General features: G+C 60.6%; 1 protein-coding gene across 1 annotated transcript; it reads right to left on the bottom strand.

Annotated features, from left to right (window-relative positions):
- Positions 1-172: 172 nt before the first annotated feature.
- On the bottom strand, positions 173-21,715 carry B0H64DRAFT_14723 (uncharacterized protein). Its single transcript, XM_062798373.1, has 6 exons — positions 14,975-21,715; positions 9,939-14,920; positions 9,734-9,866; positions 9,147-9,650; positions 2,146-9,080; positions 173-2,057 (listed from the first exon to the last, which is right to left on the bottom strand). Exons 1-6 carry the CDS (start codon positions 21,501-21,503, stop codon positions 492-494), a joined length of 20,649 nt encoding a protein of 6,882 aa, XP_062663913.1. The 5' UTR covers positions 21,504-21,715; the 3' UTR covers positions 173-491.
- Between the last annotated feature and the right edge of the window lie 607 nt (positions 21,716-22,322).

The raw sequence follows: 22,322 nt of genomic DNA, 5'->3' as shown, positions 1-22,322 counted from the left end.
AGGAACGGCTAAGAAAGGATTAAGCCCTAGACTAAGAAACTTATCACGCACAAACCAAACAATCAACCCTCTAAAGCAGTGCACAGAAAAGCAGGAATGAAGTAGGAAGGATATCAACTCATGAACTCAAGGCCAAACCAAACCAAACAAAACCTGAATAAAGCTATATCATGAATTGCTCTCTCATCATGGTCATCATCTCTGAACGTCAAGGCCGAAGCCATCAAACAAAAACAAGCCCCAACTCCTACTAGCCAAAAAACAAAAACAGAAAAAACAAAACGGAGAAACGCAAGGCAAAGCAAATAGCCAGGCATGATTTTCCTTCCATCCCAACCCCAACTTTTGTCATCAGTCCTCCCGTTCTCCGATCCGCCCATTCATCCATCCATCCATCCACCCATGCCAAATCCATTCATTTGTATAATGCCATACCATATTGCCCCTTATATATCCCCATTCACCTTCCATCACCTGTCCTGTCCCTCCAATCAAAGATAACTCCCCTCCATACTGATATCACTGTAGGGGACATCGCTGTAGGTCCCCACACCAACACCCCCCTTAATACTTCCCTTGGGGCTCTTATCCCCAGCCAGACTCCTGGCCTCTAGGCTCGCGCCACCCGCATCGGAGACGGGGGTGAGCATCCGGCCGAGGCCCTTCGCGGGCGATCCGCGCCTGCTGTTGGAGGAGATGCCGCCGACGAGGACCTGTGCGGGGGTGACGACGATCTCGTCCTCGCCCTTGCCGATCTCGTCGCCCTTGCGCAGGACGAGGGGGAAGAGCACGACGCGGACGGTCGAGTTGGCGGCCTCGAGCTCCTCGTTGGTCTGCTCGGCGTTGCCCGACGCCTCGTTCATGAGCGCGGCGTTGAAGTTGACCGTCTCGGTGAGCTCGCCCGTGTCGTCGTACTCGGGCTGGAGTGGTGGTAGCATCATGTACTCGGCTCGCTGGCAGCGCATCTCGATGGCGAGGAGGACGGCCTCGCGCACGACGCGGCGGAGCTGGGATTGGATCTGGTCTTCGAGGTTGGACGGGGGCGGTAGGATCTTGGAGAGGGTGTCCAGGATGGCCTGGACGACGGCCTCGGTGTCCAGGTCGCGCTGTTTCTTGAAGGACGGGCGGCGCGAGAGCAGGGTGAGGGTGACGGCGCGCCACTGGCGGACGGCGTGGGGCGGGCCGACGTCGATGAGTTGTTTTTCGAGCTGCTTGAGCTTTTGGCGCTGCTCACGGTCCATGCCGAAGAGGTAGCGGGTGAAGACGAACTCCCAGATCATGGTCATGGTCATGCTCATGAAGATGTCGCGGCGGCGGACGCGGTCGTTGAGGTAGGTGTCGACGTTGGAGCCGTCGAGAACGGCGTTGTCGAGGCGGTCGATGAGCTTCTCGTCGCTGAACTCTGATGTCAGGCGGCAGGCGCGCATGTCGCTGAACTTGGAGAAGCGCAGGACCCATTGTTGGACGTGGGCACATAGTTGTTGACAGCGGTGATCAAAGTAGTCGATGTCGCGTTTGACGAGGAAGTCCGGGTCGTCTGATGGCCGGCTCTGTTCGAGGATCTGTTTTTGAAGGTCGCGGATCTGGTCTGCCGAGGCCTCGAGCTCGGCACGCAGCTGGGCGATTTCGACGTCCTTGTCCTTCACGGCGCGGGCGTGCTGGGCCACAGCACCGCGGGCTAGATCGAGCTCCCGGGCGACTTGGCCGTTTTGCGTCTCGATGTGGCGTAGCTCCTCGGTGTGCTTGACGGCGATGGCCGAGGTGGAGCTGCGTAGGCCTTCATTTGTCTGCTTTAATCGGTTGATGACCTCGTTGGCCTCCCTGAGCATGCGGCGGAGGGACTCGATCTCAGACTCGCGCTCGGCGAGAGCGGTGGCATTATGGTGCGTGTACGACGAGTCGGACTGGCTGCGGGCATCGGCGAGCATACGGTTCTCTGCTAGGAGTTGCTCGACGCGAGACTCGAGCTCGAGCACTTGCATGCTCTGTCGGCGACGCATGCTGTGCGGTCGAGTGGGTGAACGTGGCGAGCCGATGCGGCCCTCGCCGTAGCCATCCTAGGTAGGGCAAGTAGGTTAGCACCACTCGTCGAGGGATTTCGTCTCAATAAAGAAGAGCGGGGAATTAAAAAAATGTAAGACATACAAAGACATCAGCCATGTCCTTGGCGCGCACACGGCCCTCATTCGCGACGGGCGTCGTGTTTGCCGCAGCTTGGGAGGAGGTGGAGGTGGAGGTGGTGGTGGCTGGTAACGGCGATGATTGAAGCTGGAGGGTTCCTAGTGCAGCCGTTGCACTCACACCTGCTGCGAGTGCTGCTGCAGCGATGGCCCGAGCGGCACCAGCGGAATTCTGATTTGGCGTGGCTGGCTGCTGCCCTGGCTGTTTTTGCTCGCGGGACTTGGCGGGCAGACCCAGCTGGCCGAGGGATGCGGACCGCAAGTTACCACTGGTACGTTTGTCCATCCGGCGGAGCTGCAGCGGGGGGGTGCCACCACTCACGGAGCGCAAACTGCCTGGACTGTCAGGCCGCAACGCAGCTGGGAGCTCCGGGGTGCGAAGGCGGGCCAGGCTGGTATTGGGCGACATGCGGGAAGCGGTGGGGTTGGGGTTGGTTTCAATGGGACGACCCACTGGGACACCCCCACCCCCCGCGCTGACATGCGGCGTGATTGCTGCGTTGGAGGCTGGGGCCCGCTTCTTGTTGACGTGCAGCTTCTCTGGTTCTGGTGTTCGAGGGGGCGGTGAAGGTTCGTCCAGGCGGGGTGTCTCGGGCCCAACTGCACTAGCACCCCTGTGCCCACTGAGCGGTGACCGCCTGAATCGGCGCTCTGCATCCTCGTTTCGCGGTGTGTGGACCCCTAGTCGCTCGTCGGGAATTCTCGGCGACAGTGACCGATGATGGCTCTCTCGGACCGGTGTCATGCTCTCGCCCGAATCTCGGAGGTGCACACCGCTATCACGAAGTTTTTCATGATCGTCTGGGATAGGCAAAGACCGGGAGAGATGGGGTGATCCGGACGAGAAGCCACTGTCTCGGTGCAGCTCAGGGGTTTCTGGGATGCGTCGGGTGCCTGGGGTGTGTCGGGTTGCTGATGGTTGTGACTCGCCCTCTGCCATTTCCTCGTCTGAGAGCTCCTCTTGCACTGGCGGCAGGCTAGAGTGGGACCGCATGAACTCTGAAAAATTGGAAAGAGCCGGGAGTCGGACCGGTTCGTCTGCCGTCGGCTCGGCTTCTCGCTTGTCGTCTGCCCTGGTTTCCGTGGTTTCCGTCGTGGTCTCCCTCGTGTTGAACACCTCCTCGTCCGCGATGTCGTCGGGGAAGGAGAAGGCTCGTTGCACATTTGGTTCCGGTGATGCCGACCGTTCTCGTCGTTCCTTCTTTTCTTTCTTTTCCTTCTTTTCCTTCTTTTCCTTCTTCGATGCATCTCCTGCCGCGTACGGGCCCCTGACTGACCTGGGGATGGTCTCGGAATCCATTCGACCCAGGCCGGGCACACTGCGAGACTCGACGCTTGCCTCATTCTCCACTGTCGGCCCTTTAAAGTCCAAGCCCCTTTCTCTTTGATGTTCAGGCTCATCCACCTCCTCCATTGTCGTTTGTTCGAAGTTGCGCTCCTTGATCTCCTCAACCTCCTCCATCTTCTTCTCTTGGTGGTCCTCCTCCAACACCATTGGCTCCGGCTTGAATTCCCTCGTCTCCTCAAAACCCACACTCCTCTCTGCCGATTTCTCATCCTCCGCAACCACATCCACGCTCTTTTGCTCTCCATGATCACCCTTCTCACTCCCAAACTCATCCGCCAACAATGACACCCCACCCGTAAGCGCGCTCGCCACCGCAGCAAGCGCCGCACCACGCACCGTCTTGTCGTGATCCTGCTCCTTCTCTTCGCCGTGACCCTTGTCCTCCTCAACCGGTCCGACCTCCACCTCGCGGGCCGTGACAGCCGGCTCCGAGAGCTCGGCAGCCTCCAGCTCCTTCGTCTTGACCTTCTTCCGGTGAGCATCGTAGCCAAAGGGCGGTTCGTGATCCACGTGGCTGCTGTCCTGCGCCGGCGTCATGTCCACCCCGAGCTGCCGCGAGGCCTCGACCTGCGCGTCCAGCGAGAAGGGCGTCTGGAGCCCGCTCAACAGTTTTGGTGACGGCGCATCTTCGGGGTACGGCTCGGGCGGGTTGGTGATCAGGCCCAGCCCGATGGTTGCTGGCGCGGGAACTGGTGATCTTTCGAGGGTTTCTGAGACCCCAGGGTGGATTTCGACTTTCTCGGCAATTGGTGATTGTGGCCTGCTGCTTGGTTTGTCTTCGACCACCTCCGGATGCTTTTCGTTCTCAACCAGAGCCTCGTGGATGTTTCTGCTGGCCTCGGCTGCCGGTTTGCCCTTCGTTTTCTTGCCTTTCTTAGACTTCTTGCCGGTGAACTGGACCACTTCGTCGTCGTCCTCCTCTTCCTGTGGTGCGTCGGCAGGGAGAATGTCCACAGTTTGGGGGTCGTTGATGGTTTGGACGTCGGTAGGCTCTTCTAGCAACCCGCGAGCCGTTGGTGCCTCAAATTGAATAGGTTCCGGGGCGACAGGCGTCCCCTGGAATTGGGTAGGCTCCGACAGATCAGGTATTGTCCCGACTTGAACTGACCCCGGAACCTCGCGCGTCTCCTCGAGTTGGATAGGTTCAGGAACCTCAGGAGCCACGGGTGCCTCTTCGACAGCCACGGGATTAGCGTCCTCGGGATTTTGAGTTTCCAGCGCCGCCTTTTTGCCCTTCTTCTTCTTTGACTTCTTGCTGGGCAAAGCAAAAACGGCTGCATCGGTTTCACCCTCGCGGGTCGGCCGACCAAAGATTGCCCCGTCCTCATCCAGAGAGACGTCCCGGGGTTCGTGAGCCTCAGCAACAGGCTCAATTTCCACGGCAAGATCGGGAGTGGGTTCGACGACGGCTTCGGTGACAGGCCCGGCGGTAGTTTCGAGCGCACGTTCCGGAGCGAGCTCTGCTTCGAGCTGCACCTGAGCTTCGGACTGGACAACCTCACGGGCCTCCTCGGATTGCGCTTCAGGCTGCACTATTTCGGGAAGCTCTTTAGGGGTCTCTAGAGACTCGATTGGCGGAACCTCCTCCGAGACGATGACGGGCTCTTGAATGTTGGCGGGCTCTTCCACAAGAGGGGCGGGCTCTTGTGTGGTAGTCAACCCCCTAGAAGTAGGCTCAGGATCAGAAGCCTTGGATCCCTTCTTCTTTTTCTTCTTGGACTTCTTGCTTGACGGCGCCAACACTTCTCCCTGTTGGGGTTCCACTGGTGAAGCCTCGGCCGTTTCCTTGACTGGTTCTCTAGCCGACGCTTCGGTAGATGGTTGTTCTGCACTAAGAGGCTCTGGAGCTGGGGTCGGGGCCTCGGGCTCGGCGCGGGAAGGCTGCTCCTCAATGACAGGGCTGGGATCGACCAAGGGGGCCTCGGATATCAGGTTCTGGGGTTCGGGGGTAACTTGCGGCGCCGGGCTGGGTTCTTCAGCAGCAACGGAGGAGAAAGGTTGCTCGGCCGTTGTCTCATCCAAAGGTTGATGAGATTCGCGAGTCGGCTCTTGGGGAATAATGGGCTCCTCGACAACAAGCGGGGGCTCCTCCACAGTAAGAATGGGTTCTTCAACAACCGTGGGAGAGGGTTGTTCGGTCGCTTCCGGTGTTGCGGCTGTTTCTTCGGCAGGAGGTGACGGAATTTGTTCAGTTACCTCGGTGGGAAGACCTTGGACTGGCTCTGTGGGAATCTCTGCTGGGGTTTCAACCTCGAGCTCTCGTGAAGCGGGCTCCTCCGCGAAAGGGACCGGCTCCTTAACCACAACAGGCGTGCTCGTACTGGGCTCCTCGAGGTCAATAGCTTTGGATCCCTTACCCTTTTTCTTTTTCTTGGATTTTTTCGTCGGTGCGTCCAAAGTCTGCTCGGGTTCGGGCTGTACCCCGAGAATCGGCTCAGCTTGTTTATCCGCTTCAACCACGACGGGTGCTATCTCCTCGGCGATGACCGGCTCGGCCGGAGCTTCGACAGGAGCTTCAGGCTCTAGCTTCTGGGAAATTGGTTGCTCAGGAACCGAGACGGGCTCCTCTAGTGCGGCAGTTGGTTTCTCTACGGTGGCTGGGGTCGTTTGCTCGAGTGATTCAGGCTGGGGTTCTTCGGCGACAGGAGATGGTTCTGTTGCTGGTTCAGGTTCCTGGGCAGGGTCGGTGGGGGCATCGACAAGGTGGCTGGGCTCCTCGACAGAAACCGGCTCTTCCGCAGGTGGAAATTCTTCGATCTTCGGGGTGGGTTCGGCAGCGACGGGAGCGGACTTATCGACTGTGGCGGACTCTTCAAGGGCCGGAGTGGGTTCTTCGACGACTGGGACAGGCTCTTCCGCAGGCGAGGATTCATCGATAGTCGGGGTAGGTTCGTCAACTACAGGAGCGGGCTCCTCAACCAAGACGGTTGACTCTTTCTTGGCAGGCGTTGGCTCATCGACGACCGGAGCTTGTTCCTCGGAAGGGGCAGCGGGAGCGGACTGGGCCTCAGGTTCAGGGTCGATAACTTGCGACCCCTTGCCCTTCTTCTTTTTCTTGACCTTCTTGACTGGCTGGGCGGAAGCTTCTTCCGGCTCAGGTCCAGGGGCCGGACTTGGCTCGTCGGGAACATGATCGCCTGGCACTTCGGGAGCGGGCTTAGTAGGTACTTCGGGAGTAGGCTCGGTTGGCACCTCAGGAGTAGGCTCGTCGGGAACCTTGGGAACGGGAGAATTTGGCACGTCCGGAACAGGAGCGCTCGGTACGTCTGGAATAGGGGAGCCTGGCTTTTCCGGGTCACCGGCGAGTTCGTCGGAAACGGGAATTGACCTTTCAACAACCAGGGCGGGTTCTTCGGCAACTGAGGGCTGTTCAACGGGAAGGGTAGGTTCAGGCTGTGGTTGGCCCTCTTCGGGTTGTGGCTGGCTGTCCTCGGGCTGCTGAACCTCCTCGGCGGGTTGTACGGGGGTCTCGTCGATGGCAACAGTTTCGGGCTCCTTTACCGGGTCAAACGCGGCGGGCACGGCCTCTGTGCCCTCCTGGACGGGCTCGACAACGGTGGCCTCGGGTTCCATGGCGGGGGTTTGCTCTTCTACGTTCGGCGTAGCAGCGGCAGAAGCGGAGTCGGATTCGGCGTTCTTGGAAGCCTTGCCCTTTTTCTTCTTTTTGCCCTTCTTAGTTGGCGTTTCCTCGACTGCTGGTTCCTCGATGGCTGGCTCCTCGGTGGGGGTGGTACCCTCTGGTAGTGCGGCTTCTTGGGGAATTTCAACAGGAGGCTCGAGGGTCTCTTCGATGGGCTTTGAATCGACATCGGGAGCGGGTTCACGAGACTCTTGTGTAACCTCAGCGGCAGGCTTGGGTACCTCGTGCGCAGGTTCCTCGACTTCGGTTGGAAGAGGGGGGCTCGGCTCTTCAACAACGGGCGTTTCGGTAGCAAGTTCAGGCTCGGGCTCAGGCTCAAGTGTGCCCTTCCTTTTCTTCTTGCTTTTCTTTGACTTCTTACCCGGCGTTGGTGAAGCCTCTTCGGTCTGGGCCTCAGCAACATCGTTGGGTGCATCCACGGTCTCCGTTTCCTGGACTGCTGCAGCAACTGGCTCAGAAACGTCTGGCGCAGGCACCTCGACTTCGGCCGGCAGAGGCGTCGTGGACTCTTCGACAGTCGCTACCGGGGTTTCGACCGCTGCTGTCTCTTCAACCGTTTTGGGTTCTTCGACAGTGGTTGGCTCCTTGATAATTGTCGGCTCTTCGACCTGTGCCGGGGTCTCGCCCGATGCTGCCTCCCCAGCCTGTGGTGCTGGCTGTTCGCTCTTTGTTGACTCTTCACCAGTTGGTGCTGGCTGTTCGGCGGGCGCTGATTCTTCGACCACTGCGGGTTCTTCCACTGGTGCTGGCTCCTCAACAGCAGGTGCCTGGGCGTTAGCCTCGCTCTGGTCCTTGGCCGCCTTCCTCGCCCTTTCCCCGTCCCCCCCGGACCCCCCACCCGCAGCGACTTCTAGTTCGGGCAGCACCTCGGGTTCTTGTGGTGGTTGTGGAGTGTCCGTTTCCTGGACCGGCTCTGGCTCCTCCTGTGTGGGGGTTGAGGTAATGTCGTCGGGGAGTGACTTCTCAGCCTGTTCGTTGACTGGTTCAGCAGCCTCTTGTGTGGGTTGGTCCGGGGTAGGCCCCACAACGGGTACTTCCGATGAAGACTGGACAGCATCCGTGGGGGCGTCTTCCTGAGGAACGTCCTTCTCGACCTGGGCATCTTCAACCAGTGGCACATCCGGCACCCCTTCGGATTTGTCGCTCGGAACCTGCGCCTCATCGACCACCCCACCCTCCGGCATCACGGACTGGACCTCATCCACAGCATTGTCCCCACCCTTCCCCGCAGCGGGCCCAGAAGGCTCTTCGGCACCCGAAGCGTCACCACTCGGCCATGGCTCGTCCCCGAGGTCGTTCTTGCCCTTCTTCTTGCCAGCCTTGTCAGCCTTGTCCTTCTTGGCTGCCGCCTTCTTGAGCGCGTAAGTAGGGGGTTCCGCGCCCTCGTCATCGGCCAACCCGCCGGCGCTGGTCTCGGAGAGACCTAGAGAGGAGACGGTGCGCGAAGACTCGGAGACGATCGACTTGCGGCGATGCAGAGACTGGTTGTCGTCGCCCGAGATGAGCGAGCGGGCGTCGCTCTCGCCATACTCGGACGGGGGCTCTGTCTCCTCCTCTACGGTGCTGAGCTGCTTGCGCTCTATCGGGAGGCTCTGGTAGGAGGGGACCTGGGCCGACTGTGGCTGGGGTGGTTCTGGTGGTTCGGTGGGCCATGGTTCCGCCTCGGCCTTGGGCTTCTTCCTCTTCTTTTTGGGCTTGTTTAGAAGACTATAAGGTGAGCGGTCCTCCTCGGGCTGGAGAGGCATGTCCTGAGACGTAGTGGAGTCGGGAATGGATTCCGTGTCGGAGAGATCAGAGTGCTGCTGCTCAGGCTGCTGCTCATGCGGGCTGGTTGACTGGACCTCATCCGGTGGCGTCGTGCCAATTGCAGACGGCCCGGACGCTAGGTGTTGTTCACCTCGGGTACCGGTAGCTATGGCCTCATGAGTTGCGGGTTCATCGTCATGATAGTAGTGAGGTGGCTGGGAAGGAATCTCACTCTGGGTTGATTGGGCCGCAGTGTCCTGTTGCGTGGATGATTGGGTCTCATCGATGGCGACCCGATACACGGATGGGTTTTGGACTTTTTCAATGGACGATTCCAACTCTTCACTTTCGTGAATTGTATTGTTTTCCTGACCGTTATTTTTATTGTTCCATGATTGAGATGCAGTGGGCTCGAGGCCAGGCTCCCGGGCGACGACCGGTCCCTGACCCTGTTGGTCGGCGGCTGGGGCGGCTGTTATTGGCCCAGACTTGGCGCTGCCAGCACCACTTGGCACTGGTTCAGTGGTGCTTTTGGCGGTGTGCGGTGGGTCTGCGCCTCCAGAAGCGAGTCCCGGCCCCGGGTTGTCACCTTGTTGCTCACCGGAAAGTGGCAGTGGCCCTGTCGGCTGCTGCTGCTGCATGTTTCCCGGCCCGGTCTCAGAATCCGGCACGCTTTCGCTCTTAGATGATTTATTGAAAGATGGAGATGATGGAGATGAATCGTCAATTGGTGATTCTGGATAAAATACACAAGTCAGCTCATGAAGCCACTTCCATGCCTGGTTCTGGTCCCTAATCAATCCGACTTCTTCCACTTACTCTCGTCCAGAATCTCAGTCCTTGTTGATTGGGATTGGGATTCACCCGACGCCAGAGCTTGCTGATCCTTGTCGGACATTCCATCCGAGGTCTCATTGTCCACCGGTTGACTCGGGGACCGAGGGGCGGGTTCCTGCAGCGGCTCCACGTCAGAACCAGCTCCGGGCACATCGCGGGCATCGGGCAAGGGGGTAGTGACACCGACTTGAGTGCTGGGACTCTGGGCCTCGCCTTGGGCAGGCCGCTCAACAACAGAGTCGCCGCTTTGCGGGGGAACCGTGGGGACATCGGAGATGGAGTCCTTCGAGTCCTGGGTTTTCTGGTTGTTGTCGTCCTCACCTCCCGCATTGGCGGAACCCAGGTGCTCCTCAAGGGGCTCGGCAAAACTGACGCTCTGCCGTTTCTTCTTCTTGTCCTTACCCTTTGAGGTTGTGGGTGCGTCATCCGCGGCTGGCGCTGGAAAGGGGCTTTCTTGCTGTGCCGTATTGTCGCCCGAGTTGCTTGGCTGGTCGTCGCCGGTCAATGACACAACTTTCTCCGCTCCATTTTCGGGCCCAGGAGGCTCGGGGGCTTCGGTCTCCAAAGCTAACGATGCGCGCTTCTTCTTCTTCTTCTTGGACTTCTTGCTACCGGTAGTGGGTTCCTGGTTCTCCTCGGCCTGTGGACCGGCATCTCCTTGTGATGTTTGGGGATCCTCAACCGGTGGCGAGTCCGTGACAGGGGGCTGAAGTGAGTCCGGGTGAGAGACAGCGTCTGGCGCGAGCGCCGGCTTTGACTCCTCGACTGGTGCGGGTGTGTTTTCCTCAGCGGTAACTTCGACGGGAGCCTCGGAGACGTCCTGGCTGGCCTGCTTCTTCTTCTTTTTCTTCTTGCTCTTCTTGCTGGAAGACGCCGGCTCGGGCTGGGGCTCAACTTGCGGTGCCTCGGCCGGAGAAGACTCGACAACCTCCGCGGCTGGAGCAGACTCGACAAACTCTGCGGCCGGAGCAGACTCGACAACCGCCTCGGCCGGAGCAGACTCGACAACCTCCACGGCCGGATCAGACTCAACAACCGCCTCGGCCGGAGCAGCCTCAACAACCGCCTCGCGAAGGGCACTCTTCTCTGGAGTTTCAGCCACAAGAGGTTCCGGCGCTGGCTCTGGGGCGGCAGGTTCCGAGGCGGGCTCCACGGCGGACACTTCCTCAGCCTCGGCCGCAGCCTTCTTCTTCTTTTTACCCTTAGCCTTCTTCCCCTTCTTCCCAGTGGGTTCAACCGACGTTTCGTCATCGGCGCCCTGGTTGGTCACCGGACTGGGCTCGAGAGCCGCAGGAGGTCCGGGGTTGGCCTGGGGTTCAGGGAGCAGATCTTGCTGGCTAGCCTCGGCAACAGCCGGTGGTGCTCGTTCCGGCGGCGGGTCCTGGGATGCGGGTTCATCATCCTTGGGCGTGTCCTTAAGCTCCTCGCCCTTCGTTGCCATGGCATCGGCTGGTTCGACGGCGGCATCAGCGGCGACAGGCGCATCGACAGTTGGTTGCTGGGCAACTTCTGATGTCGCAAGTCCCTGGGGCTGGTCTAGCGACCGAGGTGCGGTTTTGTCTGGCTGTTCACCATCTGGCCCCCCGCGTTGCTCGTCAATGCTGCCCGCCACAATGGTGTCGAGGCGTGCTGCATCTGAGGGGGTCGCCTCATCGACTGGTCCGAGTGTGGGGATTCCGGGGGCCGGGGTCTGCTCGTGGGGTGCACAAACAGCGGTGTCTGCAGCGTCGGTCGCCGTGTCGACCCCTGATTTGTTGCTGTCAGGGGGTTCATGCAGTTCCGATGCATGCCCCACATCGGGAGTTTGGCTGCTCGATTCGCCCAGATTTGGCGGCGTGGGTGGGGGTTGGGGCATCGCCTCCAATGGCTCCGAGATGCTGTGTTGTTGTTGTGCATCCTGCGTCGGCAATGCATCACGAGACGACTCGGACGCCGGCTGGGCCTGGTCTTCCCGCTTCTCAGGCTCTCGATGCTGCTGTTCCTGGACAGTGTCGCCCTTTCCTTTGCCGAAGAGAGAACCGACGCCGCCGGCGAGAGAGGGAAGCATGGAGCCCCAGATACTCTTCTTTGCCTTGATCGGCTCAGCTGGCGCGGCGTCAGCCTCCTGCACGCTGCGGGCGACTTGCTCGTCTTTCCCAGGCTCGGCACCTGCAGCTGCGGACGAAACGGGCCGTGATCCAGGGTCCTGCTCAGCTGCTGGATCACTCGGGGTTTCCCGTCCAACCACAACTTCACCGCTGCTGGGCGGGACAGGTTGCGTCTCCGACAACTCGTGTGGCTCCACGTGCGGAGGTGCGACTGAGTCTGGACCGATCTCTTGCAGAGTTGCAGTCGGGTGGGACTCCCGAGCTGAGCCCGATGTGAGACCCGCGCTGTCGGGTCCCGCTCCATCCCGAGCGTTGAGGGTACTTGCAGCTGGTAGGGGGTCTTCTGCAGGCTCCAAGCTGGCATCTCCTTTCTTGGCCTTCTTCTTTTTCCTGGCTTTCTTGCTAACCGTGGCGATCGTCTCGTGACTTTCGGGCTTGTCGGTAGGCCCAGCTGAATCCGGCGTGGGTTTCTCGGCAGTGGTGAGCTGTGGGTTATCGCTGGTGGTTGTATCAACCTCGACGGCGGGTGTGGTGGCCGAGCGCTCGAGACTGGATTCATCAGCCTGGCCCTGTTCTTGACTCTCGGGCTGAGATTCGATCCAAGAAACCCCCTTCTTGCCACTCTTTTTCTTGCCCTTCTTGCGCGTGCTCGAAGTCTGCTCTGGTGTCTGCGGTTCAACCTCTTGCTCCTCCTCGACGATAACGGCAGGCTGAATTGTGCTGGTTTGGGCCGGTGTCTCTCCGAGATCGCGCTCGTCCCGCACTTCGGCAAGAGTCTCAGGTTTGCCCTTCCGAGCAGAAGAAGCGGCATTCGTAATAGCCCAGTCGTCCTCCTGACTTTGGTACCTTTGGCCTCTCTTGCTCAAAAGATACGCGAGCGTACCAGGTTTTGGCGGTGCTTCCTCCGCTTTCCCAGAGTCGGGCTGCGCCTCGTAGAATGTTGAACCAGACAGGTAGGTTGGTGCTTCAGAAGCAGCGACAGTAGAGGCATCTTCATTGAACGAGTAGACGCTCTCGGGCCGGTCATAGGTTGGCGTTTGCAATTTATCATATTCCTGACGTTGCAGGTCAGGCTGTGAATCGTCATGGCGCATGTGAGCAACGAGAAGGCCACTCGCCGCCGCCGCGCCCGCAGCAGCCGCCGTAGGTCCGAGTAGATTAGATCTGGATTTCTCCGTGGCCTCCCAAGCCTCCTGTTTGTCAAAACCGCGGGTCGCATCGGGGCTCGGTATCCGCTTTTGGAACCCGGCGTTCTTGAGCCCCTCGTATGTTGAAGGAGGCTGGTAAAACCGACCAGAACGGGATCCCTCGGAAGGCTTCTCAGCAAAGTCTCGTTCTTGGATGGTAGATTCTTGGCTGAAACTCGGCTCGAACGTCCGAGCGACAGGTGTTTTCTCGGCGTCAGAAACCAACGCAGTGGATGGCTCGGGGAGCAGGGCCGATGATGACGAGAGCGGAGTGGGAGTGCTGGGGCGGCTTTCAGGAAGTGCGGGCAGAGCCGTCAGGTCTTGTTCAGAGCTCCGTTCCCGCGCGAGATCTTCGCTGGCAGGCCGGGGTTTGGCAACCTCAACCAACTCCGCATCTCCCTGGACAGGTGACTCCGGGCGACTTTCCGGCAGAGGGGGCAGCTCGTCCAGATCTAGCTCAACGTCTCGATCTTTTGTTGAGGTAGTCTGTTCGGCGGTGGGCTGGAAATCGGTAGCTTCCACTGGAGCGATGTCGGCCACAACAGGTGAGCTAGGCCGGCTTTCTGGAAGAGGAGGCAGCTTCTCCATGTCTTCAACGAAACCCAGCTCCTGGGCCGGTGCGATGTCCACGTTGGCGAGCCCGGTAGGAAGAAGCGAGGCGGAAGGCTCAGTGGCGAGAGCAGGCGTGGGCTCTATCTCAGCGGGCGAACCAGGGCGGCTCTCCGGAAGTGGTGGTAAATCCTCAAACTCCAGTTCACGGCTCGGACTCTGGGCAACAAAGCCTCCAACCTCATCGATTGGAGGCGGCAGGGAGCTAGCAGCCGGAGCAAGGGCTTCTAGGACGGGCGAGACAGGGCGACTTTCAGGCAGGGGAGGTAATACCTCTAGTTCTTCAGTAAAATCAAGACCGCGGGAAACAGGAGGTTGCTCAGTGTTCTTGGCTTCCAAAAGAGAAGGGGCCAAAGACTCCAAGGGCTCAGATGGAGCAGACAGCTCCTGAACAGGCGAAAGCGGCCGGCTCTCAGGAAGACGTGGGAGTAACTCTAACCCATCGTCGACTGGCAAGGCGGGAATGTCAACCGTCTCTAGTAAAGCAGGCGAGGCCGGCTGGCTCTCAGGGAGAGCTGGGAGCAACTCCAACCCATCGTCGACCGGCAGGTGGGTGGGAGCGTGAACCTCCTTCGACAGAACAGGCGATGCCGGCTGGCTCTCGGGGAGGGGAGGCAAGTCATCCGACAAAACAGCCGAGGCTGGTTGGCTCTCACGGAGAGGTGGGAGCGACTCTAGCTCATCGCTGACCGGCAAAGTGGGAATGTCAACCGTTTTCAACGGCGCAGGCGAGGCTGGCCGGCTCTCAGGAAGAGGTGGGAGTGACTCCAACACATCGTCGACTGGCAAATAGGCGGGTACATCAACCTCGTTCGACAGAACCGGCGAGGCCGGCCCGCTCTCAGGGAGAGATGGGAGCGACTTCAGCCCATCGCCGACCGGCAAGGTGGGAGTTTGAACCAACGTCAACGGAGCAGGTGAGGTCGGCGTACTCTCAGGGAGAGGTGGGAGCATCTCCAGCCCATCGTCGACCTTGGGAGCGTCAACCACTTTCGGCAGAACAGGCGAGGCCGGCTGGCTCTCAGGAAGGGGAGGCAATTCCTCCAGTTCCCGGTCAAACGCTTGCTCTTGTACCGGGGCAGGTAGTTCAGCGTCGAGTCCATCCTGGAGGGTCGGGTCTGTCAACAGTTCGAGAGCTGGAGCTGAAGCGAGGGTCTCTTGGACAGGAGAACCAGGGGCACTCTGGGGGAGAGGCGGTAACTGGTCGAAATCGACATCCGCAGCTCGAGTCAAAGTGGGAGTGAAGAGCCGCAGTGCTGGCGAGGAAATGGGGGCTTCGGAACGATCTAGGGATCGTGTTAGCGCGTTACTTAAAATGAATAGATGTAATGAGTACCCACCCAACACAGGGGATGCGGGACGGCTTTCAGGCAATGCCGGTAGGTCTTCCAATTCCCCAGCCAGGAACGGAGTTGCAGCTGCTGGAGACAACGGCGCCAAAAGTGGTGAGTCTGGACGGCTCTCTGGGAGTGCGGGGAGCTGCTCTGGCCTGAAGTCATCAAGTAATGCCGGGCTGGGAACAGAAGGGAGCGCCTTTAGAGCAGGCGAGGACGGGCGGCTTTCAGGCAGAGCCGGTAACTGCTCCGGATCGAAGGCAGCGAGTATCGGCGGGCTAAGAGCAGAAGGCTGTGCTTCTAAAGCAGGGGAGTCCGGACGGCTTTCGGGCAGGGCCGGCAACTGCTCTGGCTCAAAGCCAACAGGCAACGCTGGGGCGAGGGCAGCAGGCAGCTCCTTGAAAGTAGGCGATTCAGGACGGCTCTCGGGGAGGGAGGGAAGCTGCTCTACGTCGAAGCCAGTAACTAACGATGGGCCGGGGGCAGCAGGTTGCGCCTCGAAAGTAGGCGATTCCGGACGGCTCTCTGGGAGTGGAGGCAACGCTTCGGGCTCGGAACGAGCAAGCAGCTGCGGGATAGGAGCAGAAGGCCGTGCCTCAAAAGCAGGCGATTCCGCGCGGCTCTCCGGGAGTGCAGGCAACACCTCGGGCTCGGAACGAGCGAATAGCGGTTGGCTGAGAGCTGAAGGCCGTGCCTCGAGAACAGGCGAGGACGGAAGGCTTTCGGGTAGAGCCGGCAACTGCTCCAAGTCCTCGACGAAAGGTAAGTGCGCAGAAGCCGGAGGCAAAGCCGTCAGAAGAGGCGAGGTTGGCAGGCTATCAGGGAGGGCAGGCAAGGTCCTCGTGTCCTCGAAGACAGGCTGAGATTCGGCAGGAACAACCGGAAGGGACGGTACCAAAGTAGGGGATTCAACCGGGCTCTCCGGCAGCGGCGGGAGCGCGTCCAAATCCCCCACAACCTGCCACTCATCCAGAGCGTCATACGCGGCCTCATCCGACTTCTCCGTCAGGGTATCAAAACCGCGCGTAGGAGAAGCGGGCGCCCTCGGCGTCGTCTCGCCCGACCCAAGCGGCTCCCCAAACCTGACCTCGCCAGCGCCAACATCAAGCCCCTTGCTCGACGTGTCGATCTGCAGGGCCTCCAACAGGCCCACCGACGCCCCCATCCCCGCGGCGACCCGGAGCCCGACGCCCAGGTAATCCAGGTCGTCCTCCCGTACATCATACTCCGGCCCCGGCGACTCCCGCGAAGGGGGTTCGCTAGGCGGCAGCTCGGGATACTCGTCCTGTTGCTTGGCGTCAGCAGCAGCAGCACCGTGCGCGCTCGAGCTCGCGGCCTTCTCGAGCAGGTAAAGCGGCTTGAAGTCCCGCGAGCTGTCCCACGACATCGGGCGGGCGGAGCGGGTTCTCTGGGGCGAGGTGCTGCCCATCTCGGGGTGGGTGGTTGCGACGGGCGAGTGCAAGGGTGAGAAGCGGAAGGCCGGGGAGGAGGGAACCGAGCCGCGGCCCATGCGGAACTGCACCGGCACGGCGGTGCGGCTGGGCGTTTTGGGTGGTTCAATCGCGCTCCGGCGGCGGGTGTGCGTGTGGCCAACGGTACCGCGCCGGGGGCGAGTTTGCTGAGGAGAAGGCGTGTCGTCCTCGCTGTCGGGAAGAGAAGGGAAAGTATCGTCTTCTTTGTTTAGGTGATTAAGGTTGGGCGAACCAGGCTCGCTAGGTGGGAGGGGCAGAAGATCGCCATATTGGGGATCAATGGCGGGCTTGATTTCCCGCTGGACGATTTCCGGGTCGACGGTCTGCGAGCTGTAGCTGACGCTACGTCCGCGACGAAACGGCTCCTTCTCCTTCTCCTCCTCGACGAGGTCCTGGGCGGCATTAGGGCGGGAAAGCTGAGCTGCAAGAGCAACGGCGGCTCCCACCAGGCCGGCACCTGCGCCAAAGGTGCCGGCATTACCTAAAAAAGAATCCTTCTGGTCGCCGTTCTGGGTGGTTGAGCGCTCGTGGTGCTCGCTGCCCCCGTTTGCGGGGAGGGACACGACAGATTGCGTGTCATGATGGCCGCCGTTAAGCTTGCCGGCGGGATCGGACACGACCGAGCTCACCTCACGGCCGACCCATTGAAAAGAATCACCAGGCCGATCCGGGGGTTCATCTTGCTCCGGTATGTCATACGAGTCCTTGGTGCTCTTACGGCGATTCTTTTTGCTCTTCTTGCTGCCCGAGCTTGCAACGGATACTTCAGATGAAGGAGCGGAGTAGATCGTAGTGTCATAGGACCTGTCACGCTTCGACCTCGGAGACTTTGTGGAGCTCTTCATTGACCACTCATCGTCGGCATCGAGCACCGAGGGTTCCCTGCTGAGCTCAATATCCTCTGGCTTGGGCGTGAATTCGGAATTTTCGCCCCTAAAATTGACCTCTTTACCCTCGGGCATGCCACCTCGATCGGCGGAATCAATACCGAGGTCAGTAACGGTCTCGGAAAACGGAGGCCTGTAGGGGAGTTCGTTTGAACCACGAGGCGAATCCCTTGTCCGGAACGTGGGGTCGTCAACCACCATGTTCGGATTGAACCCAGTACTTTCGAGGCCCGCAGCGAGGGTGGCGGTGAAGTCGATGTCATCCCCATAAGAGCCGTGCGTCTTGGACGCCTGCGGGCTGGCAGGTTTCGGGCCGACCAGGGGAGGTTCCTGTTCCTCGTCGAATTCGTAAGGGACTCGTGACCAACGAGGCGGGGTGGATGGTGCGCGAGAGACGCTCCGGGTCGGCGAGGGTTTTGATTCCGGCGCAGCTTCAGTTGAGACTGGTTCCGGCTCCGGCGTAGCGCCCCGGGTTGCTTCTGGGGCAGTTTCAATCGTCGGCTGAACTTCCGGAACGGGGGCCGGCTCGGATTTAGGCTCCGACACGGGTTCCGCATCTCGCGGCTTGTCCTTGTCCGCCTCGACAACGTCGGCACTTCCTTGAGCCTCAGCAGGCTTCTCGCCTTGGCCCAATTTCAGCCCCTTAGACTTGCCCGCGGCACCGACAACAGCAGCGGCAATGAGGCTTCCCCAGGCGCTCTTCTTCCTACCGCCAAATCTGAGTTTGATGGCCGGGCGCTCCTGAGAGGACTCACGGCTCTCCTTTTCCACAACACGCCCGGTGTCATAATCATCAGGAACTTCAACCGTCTGGCCGCGGTAGTTGGTGATGGTCTTGGGCTTGCGCTCGTCCTTCTTCTTCTTCTCGTCTTCCGAGGGTGTGTCCTCAGCCGCCGCCTGAGCGGCGGCTTGCCTGGCCTTCATCTTCTCCAGGGACGGCGAGGTCCTCGGGGTAGGGAGAACCAGGTTCAGCATGGGCCTCTCGCGCTCACAGGACGGGTCTCTCGACTTGAAGATAGGCATCATCACCGGACCGAGGCCACGCGCACTCGGTGGCGGGGGATGGAACCTGGAAACGTCGTTCGGCATGATGACATTGTCGATGCGTACGTCAGCGTTGGGGCCGTCGAACTTGCTCTTAGTGGGAGGGCGCTGCATTTCCGGCGGGGTCACGATGCGGCCGATAGGGTCTTCGTTGTCCTCGTACTTATCCACAACCGACCGCGAAGGGGAAGGGGTGCGAGAGCGAATCTCCTCCTCGGCAACCCTCTCAGCCATCCTCTTCTCGCGGTAGTGGCGGTTGGCCTCGTCCTGCACGACATCTCTGACAGGTTCGGGGTCTCTACCTCGGGGGGGTTCACGCGAGCGGGACCGGGCGCGCTCTCCGCCGCTCGGCGCCGAAATGGTAGCAGGAGTCATGCTGTCGTCGGCCGTAGCGGTGGCGCCGTTAGGTTCGTCGGCGGCGGCCTGGGCTTCTCGCACTTCCCGCTCGAAAGAACAACGCCGGCTCAGTCGCTCCTCACGTTCGCCATACCGGCTAGGCTCTTCACGCGCCCAGTCCGGCTCGCGTTCGACGGTGTGAATATGAGGGGTGATGGACCTCTTCGGGCTGCCCGGTGCCGGAGTTGGGAAGGCATCAGTCGCAACCTGGTATTGGAAAGGATCGACTGCTTCATTCTTGCTGCTGGATGGGCCGGGTTCAGAACGCTCCTCCGCAGGAGGCTGCTTGCCAGCGTCCATTTCAGCAATCCGCTTCTTCTCGAGCTCGATTTGGCGATGAAGGTCCTCGATCATGCGACGAGTCTCTTCGCGCTTAGCACGCCTCTCCTCGCGACTGGGCTTTGACGCTGCAGGGTCCAATCCCCCCTGCTTCTTCTCGGAGAGGGGCGGGGCCTCTTTGCTAGCCGAGGGACCGGTTCCACGCTCATTAATGACCGTGACGACATCCTTGCCCTTCGAGCGGCGGCGTTCCTCGCGCTCGCGACTGCGCTCCTCCTGATGCTCACTGGTCTCGACCTTGCGCTTCTCCTCACGGTCGCGTTTCTTCATGGCGTCCCTCAACATCCGGTCGTGCTCCGACCGCGTACGCTCGTCGTTGCTCCGGCGCTCCTCTTTGTACCGAAGTTCGCGCTCCTCGCGCACGCGACGTTCATACTGGTCGGCGAGTTCCGGTTCATCGCGAAGGCGGCGGGCGTCCACCTCGTCCTGGCGGTGGCGCTCCTCGTGCTCGCGGTACTCGCGGGCGTCGCGGTGACGCTGCGCTTCGCGCTCGTAGCGAAGACGGTCTTCGCGCACACGGGCTTCTTGTTCGCGAAGCTCGTCGAGCTCACGCTGCCTGTTAGCGTCCGAGATGGCAGCAGAGGAAGGGGCCCCGCTAAGAACGCTCTCAACGACGCTTCTCTTGTCGGGCGCCGGGTGAGTGTGGCGGTCATCAACGTAACTCCTGTCATCACGTTTCTCGCAGTCCCGCTCATCGCGCCTCTTCTCCCGCCTGTCTTCCACAACCCCGGCTAGTACCGCTGCTGCAGCCGCGCCCACGACAGCGGGCAGCGCACCGGATGCAACAGATTCTACGGCGCTCCTCCTGTCCGAGTCACGACTCTTTTTGGACCGGCGCTCGCGGGGGCTCCCCTGTTGAATCTGCTGTTCCCTCTCCACCCCAGTGCGCTGGTCCTCCAACACGCGGGGCGACACAGGGACTCTCGGCTTGGGCGCCTGGATCGGCACAGTCTCGGGGCGGCTGGAATACAAGACACTATCTCTCTCTCTGTCCCTCTCGCGGTCCCGGCGCGTCGGTGTGGATGGACCTGCCGCTCCAGCAAGCGGAACAGACACGCCCGAGGAACTCGGCACTGCGTCGAAGTGGGAGGGGTGAGTGGTCGGGACCGGATAGACGTTTCGCATTGGTCCAGCCTCGATAGATGCGCTGTTCGGCTGGGGGATCGGGTCATGCGGGGGCAGTTGTGGTTCCGTCTGACTAGGACCATGTTGTGGGTACTCGTCAGGGCGGAAGCCGCAAGGCGTGTTGACGACGCCACGCAGGGAGTTGACAGGACCGAACCTGGCTGGGTCGACGACGGAACTCTTGCGGCGAGGAGGGGGCATGGATTCGGGGGGCGGTTGAGAAATGACGGTTGGGGGAGTGTTCTGCTGGGTTTGCGAAGGGCCAGCGATGGGTAGGCTCGGGTCCGAGAACTTGGGCATGGAGCCATAAGCCAGGGCGGAGTCGTCGTCGCTGGTCGAATCAGAATCGGAGTCCGAGGCGGATTCCCAGTCGGTGTCGGAATCGTCATGGCGGCGGCCGTGAGGTTTGGACGCGCCGATGCCCCTGGCAGACTGCCCTTGGGAGCCATGGCGATGAAACTCGGACAAAGCCACGGCAGCGGCTGCCATGCGGGAAGGGCGCTTCTTGCCCACACGTTCGAGGTCTCGGATATTCTCGGCGCGGGCGAGGTCTGAAAGCTTACGGCCTAGGGCGAGGATCTCCTCGTCAGTCTGAGCCCTATGCAACGCAGGCCGTCCGTCGGGCCCAAACAACGGATCCTCCTGCGAGGGGTGGTGAGATGGGGCGCCAGGGGTGGGCTGGTAGGTGGGCTGGGTATGCGGCGCATGTGGTGGTGGGTATTGCGCATGTTGGGGGTATTGCTGAGGGTATTGCTGGGGGTATTGTTGGGGATATTGCTGGGGATATTGCTGGGGATACTGCTGAGGATGTTGCTGAGGATGTTGCTGGGCGGGGTGTTGGGGGCGTTGGTGGTGTTGAGCGGGCTGTTGGTATGTTGCCTGCTGTCTCTCGAACGAGGACCTGGACATATAACCTGTGCCATAGGCCAAATCGCTATCGAAAGAAGACGAAGACGAGTTCTTCTTCCGGAATGAGCGGCGCTTCTTGACCTTCTTGACCGACGAGGAGGCGAAGAAGGAGCGGATTCCGAAGCGGCTCTTTCGCGAGATGTTCATCAACGAGGACGAGGTCGACGACGACGACGACGAGCTCGAATCGGCACGGGCACGGGCACGGTGCTCCGAGTGGGAGACGATCGGGGCGGGTTCGGCAGCGGGAGCTGAGACGGCGGCGGCGGCAGCGGCAGCAGCGAGCTGCTCTCTGGAATGCCGGCGCTCGGCGCGCCGCCGCCGGGTGCTCTCCGGGCTCCGGCGACGGGGATCTCGCATCATTTTTGACCGCTCAAAAATAGCTGAACAGTTCCTTCAAGGCGCATTCATTGATTCTCGGGGGTATTTTCGTGTGTTTACGCGATAATTCGATCGGGTTTCAATCGGTTCGAGATGCGCTTTCGTCCGGGTCGCGATAGCTGAAGAGCTGGAATTTCCTCTGACGAGCAGTGTTTGTTGTTTAGTTTACCAGGGTCTCTTCAGGAGGCTGGGATTCAACCGCGGTGCCACTGACTTGCCGGTGGAGCTCCCCTCATGGACCCATTCGAGAGCCATTCAGGTTGGTCCAGCGCCTCAGCCTGCCAAGTTCCCTGGGAGCATCAACATGGGTCTTCCATCCATGTCCAAGGGTCGTGCAAGGGTACCAGCAAGAGAGCAGCGACCTATCCTTGACCCACCCCTCCCACCCATCTGAACTTCGAACAGGCAAGCGCTGCTGACCTGGGCAGCCCCCACCCCTCCCCGGGCCGAGCCCGATGGCCTCTCTTTCCTCTTCAGCTGGGATGAAAACTGCAAGTCGCATGCAAGAAGCCGATGGAGGACAGCGATTGGCTAAGATATGGGGAGCATCGGCCTCCCAACAGGGTTTCCCTCCCCACAAGCTTCAATCAGCATGCTCCAACAAGATTGATACCCTCCCGTGCCTCCTTCGCTCCCAACATGGTCAAATCATGGGACGCTGTCGCGGCTCGACTTGCATTCGACTTGCAGGTTGGCATACGCAACGAGGAAACTCACCGCTTGGCCCATTCCCCTCATGCCCAACTTCTCGTTCAAGTTGCCAGTGCAGTCCATTTGCACGAAGCAGGTGGGACGGCAAGC

The sequence above is a fragment of the Chaetomium fimeti genome (genome assembly GCF_033439085.1).
Source record: "Chaetomium fimeti strain CBS 168.71 chromosome Unknown B0H64scaffold_1, whole genome shotgun sequence".
NCBI classification, from domain to species: domain Eukaryota; kingdom Fungi; phylum Ascomycota; class Sordariomycetes; order Sordariales; family Chaetomiaceae; genus Chaetomium; species Chaetomium fimeti.
This window is presented reverse-complemented; position numbering and strand designations above follow the sequence as displayed.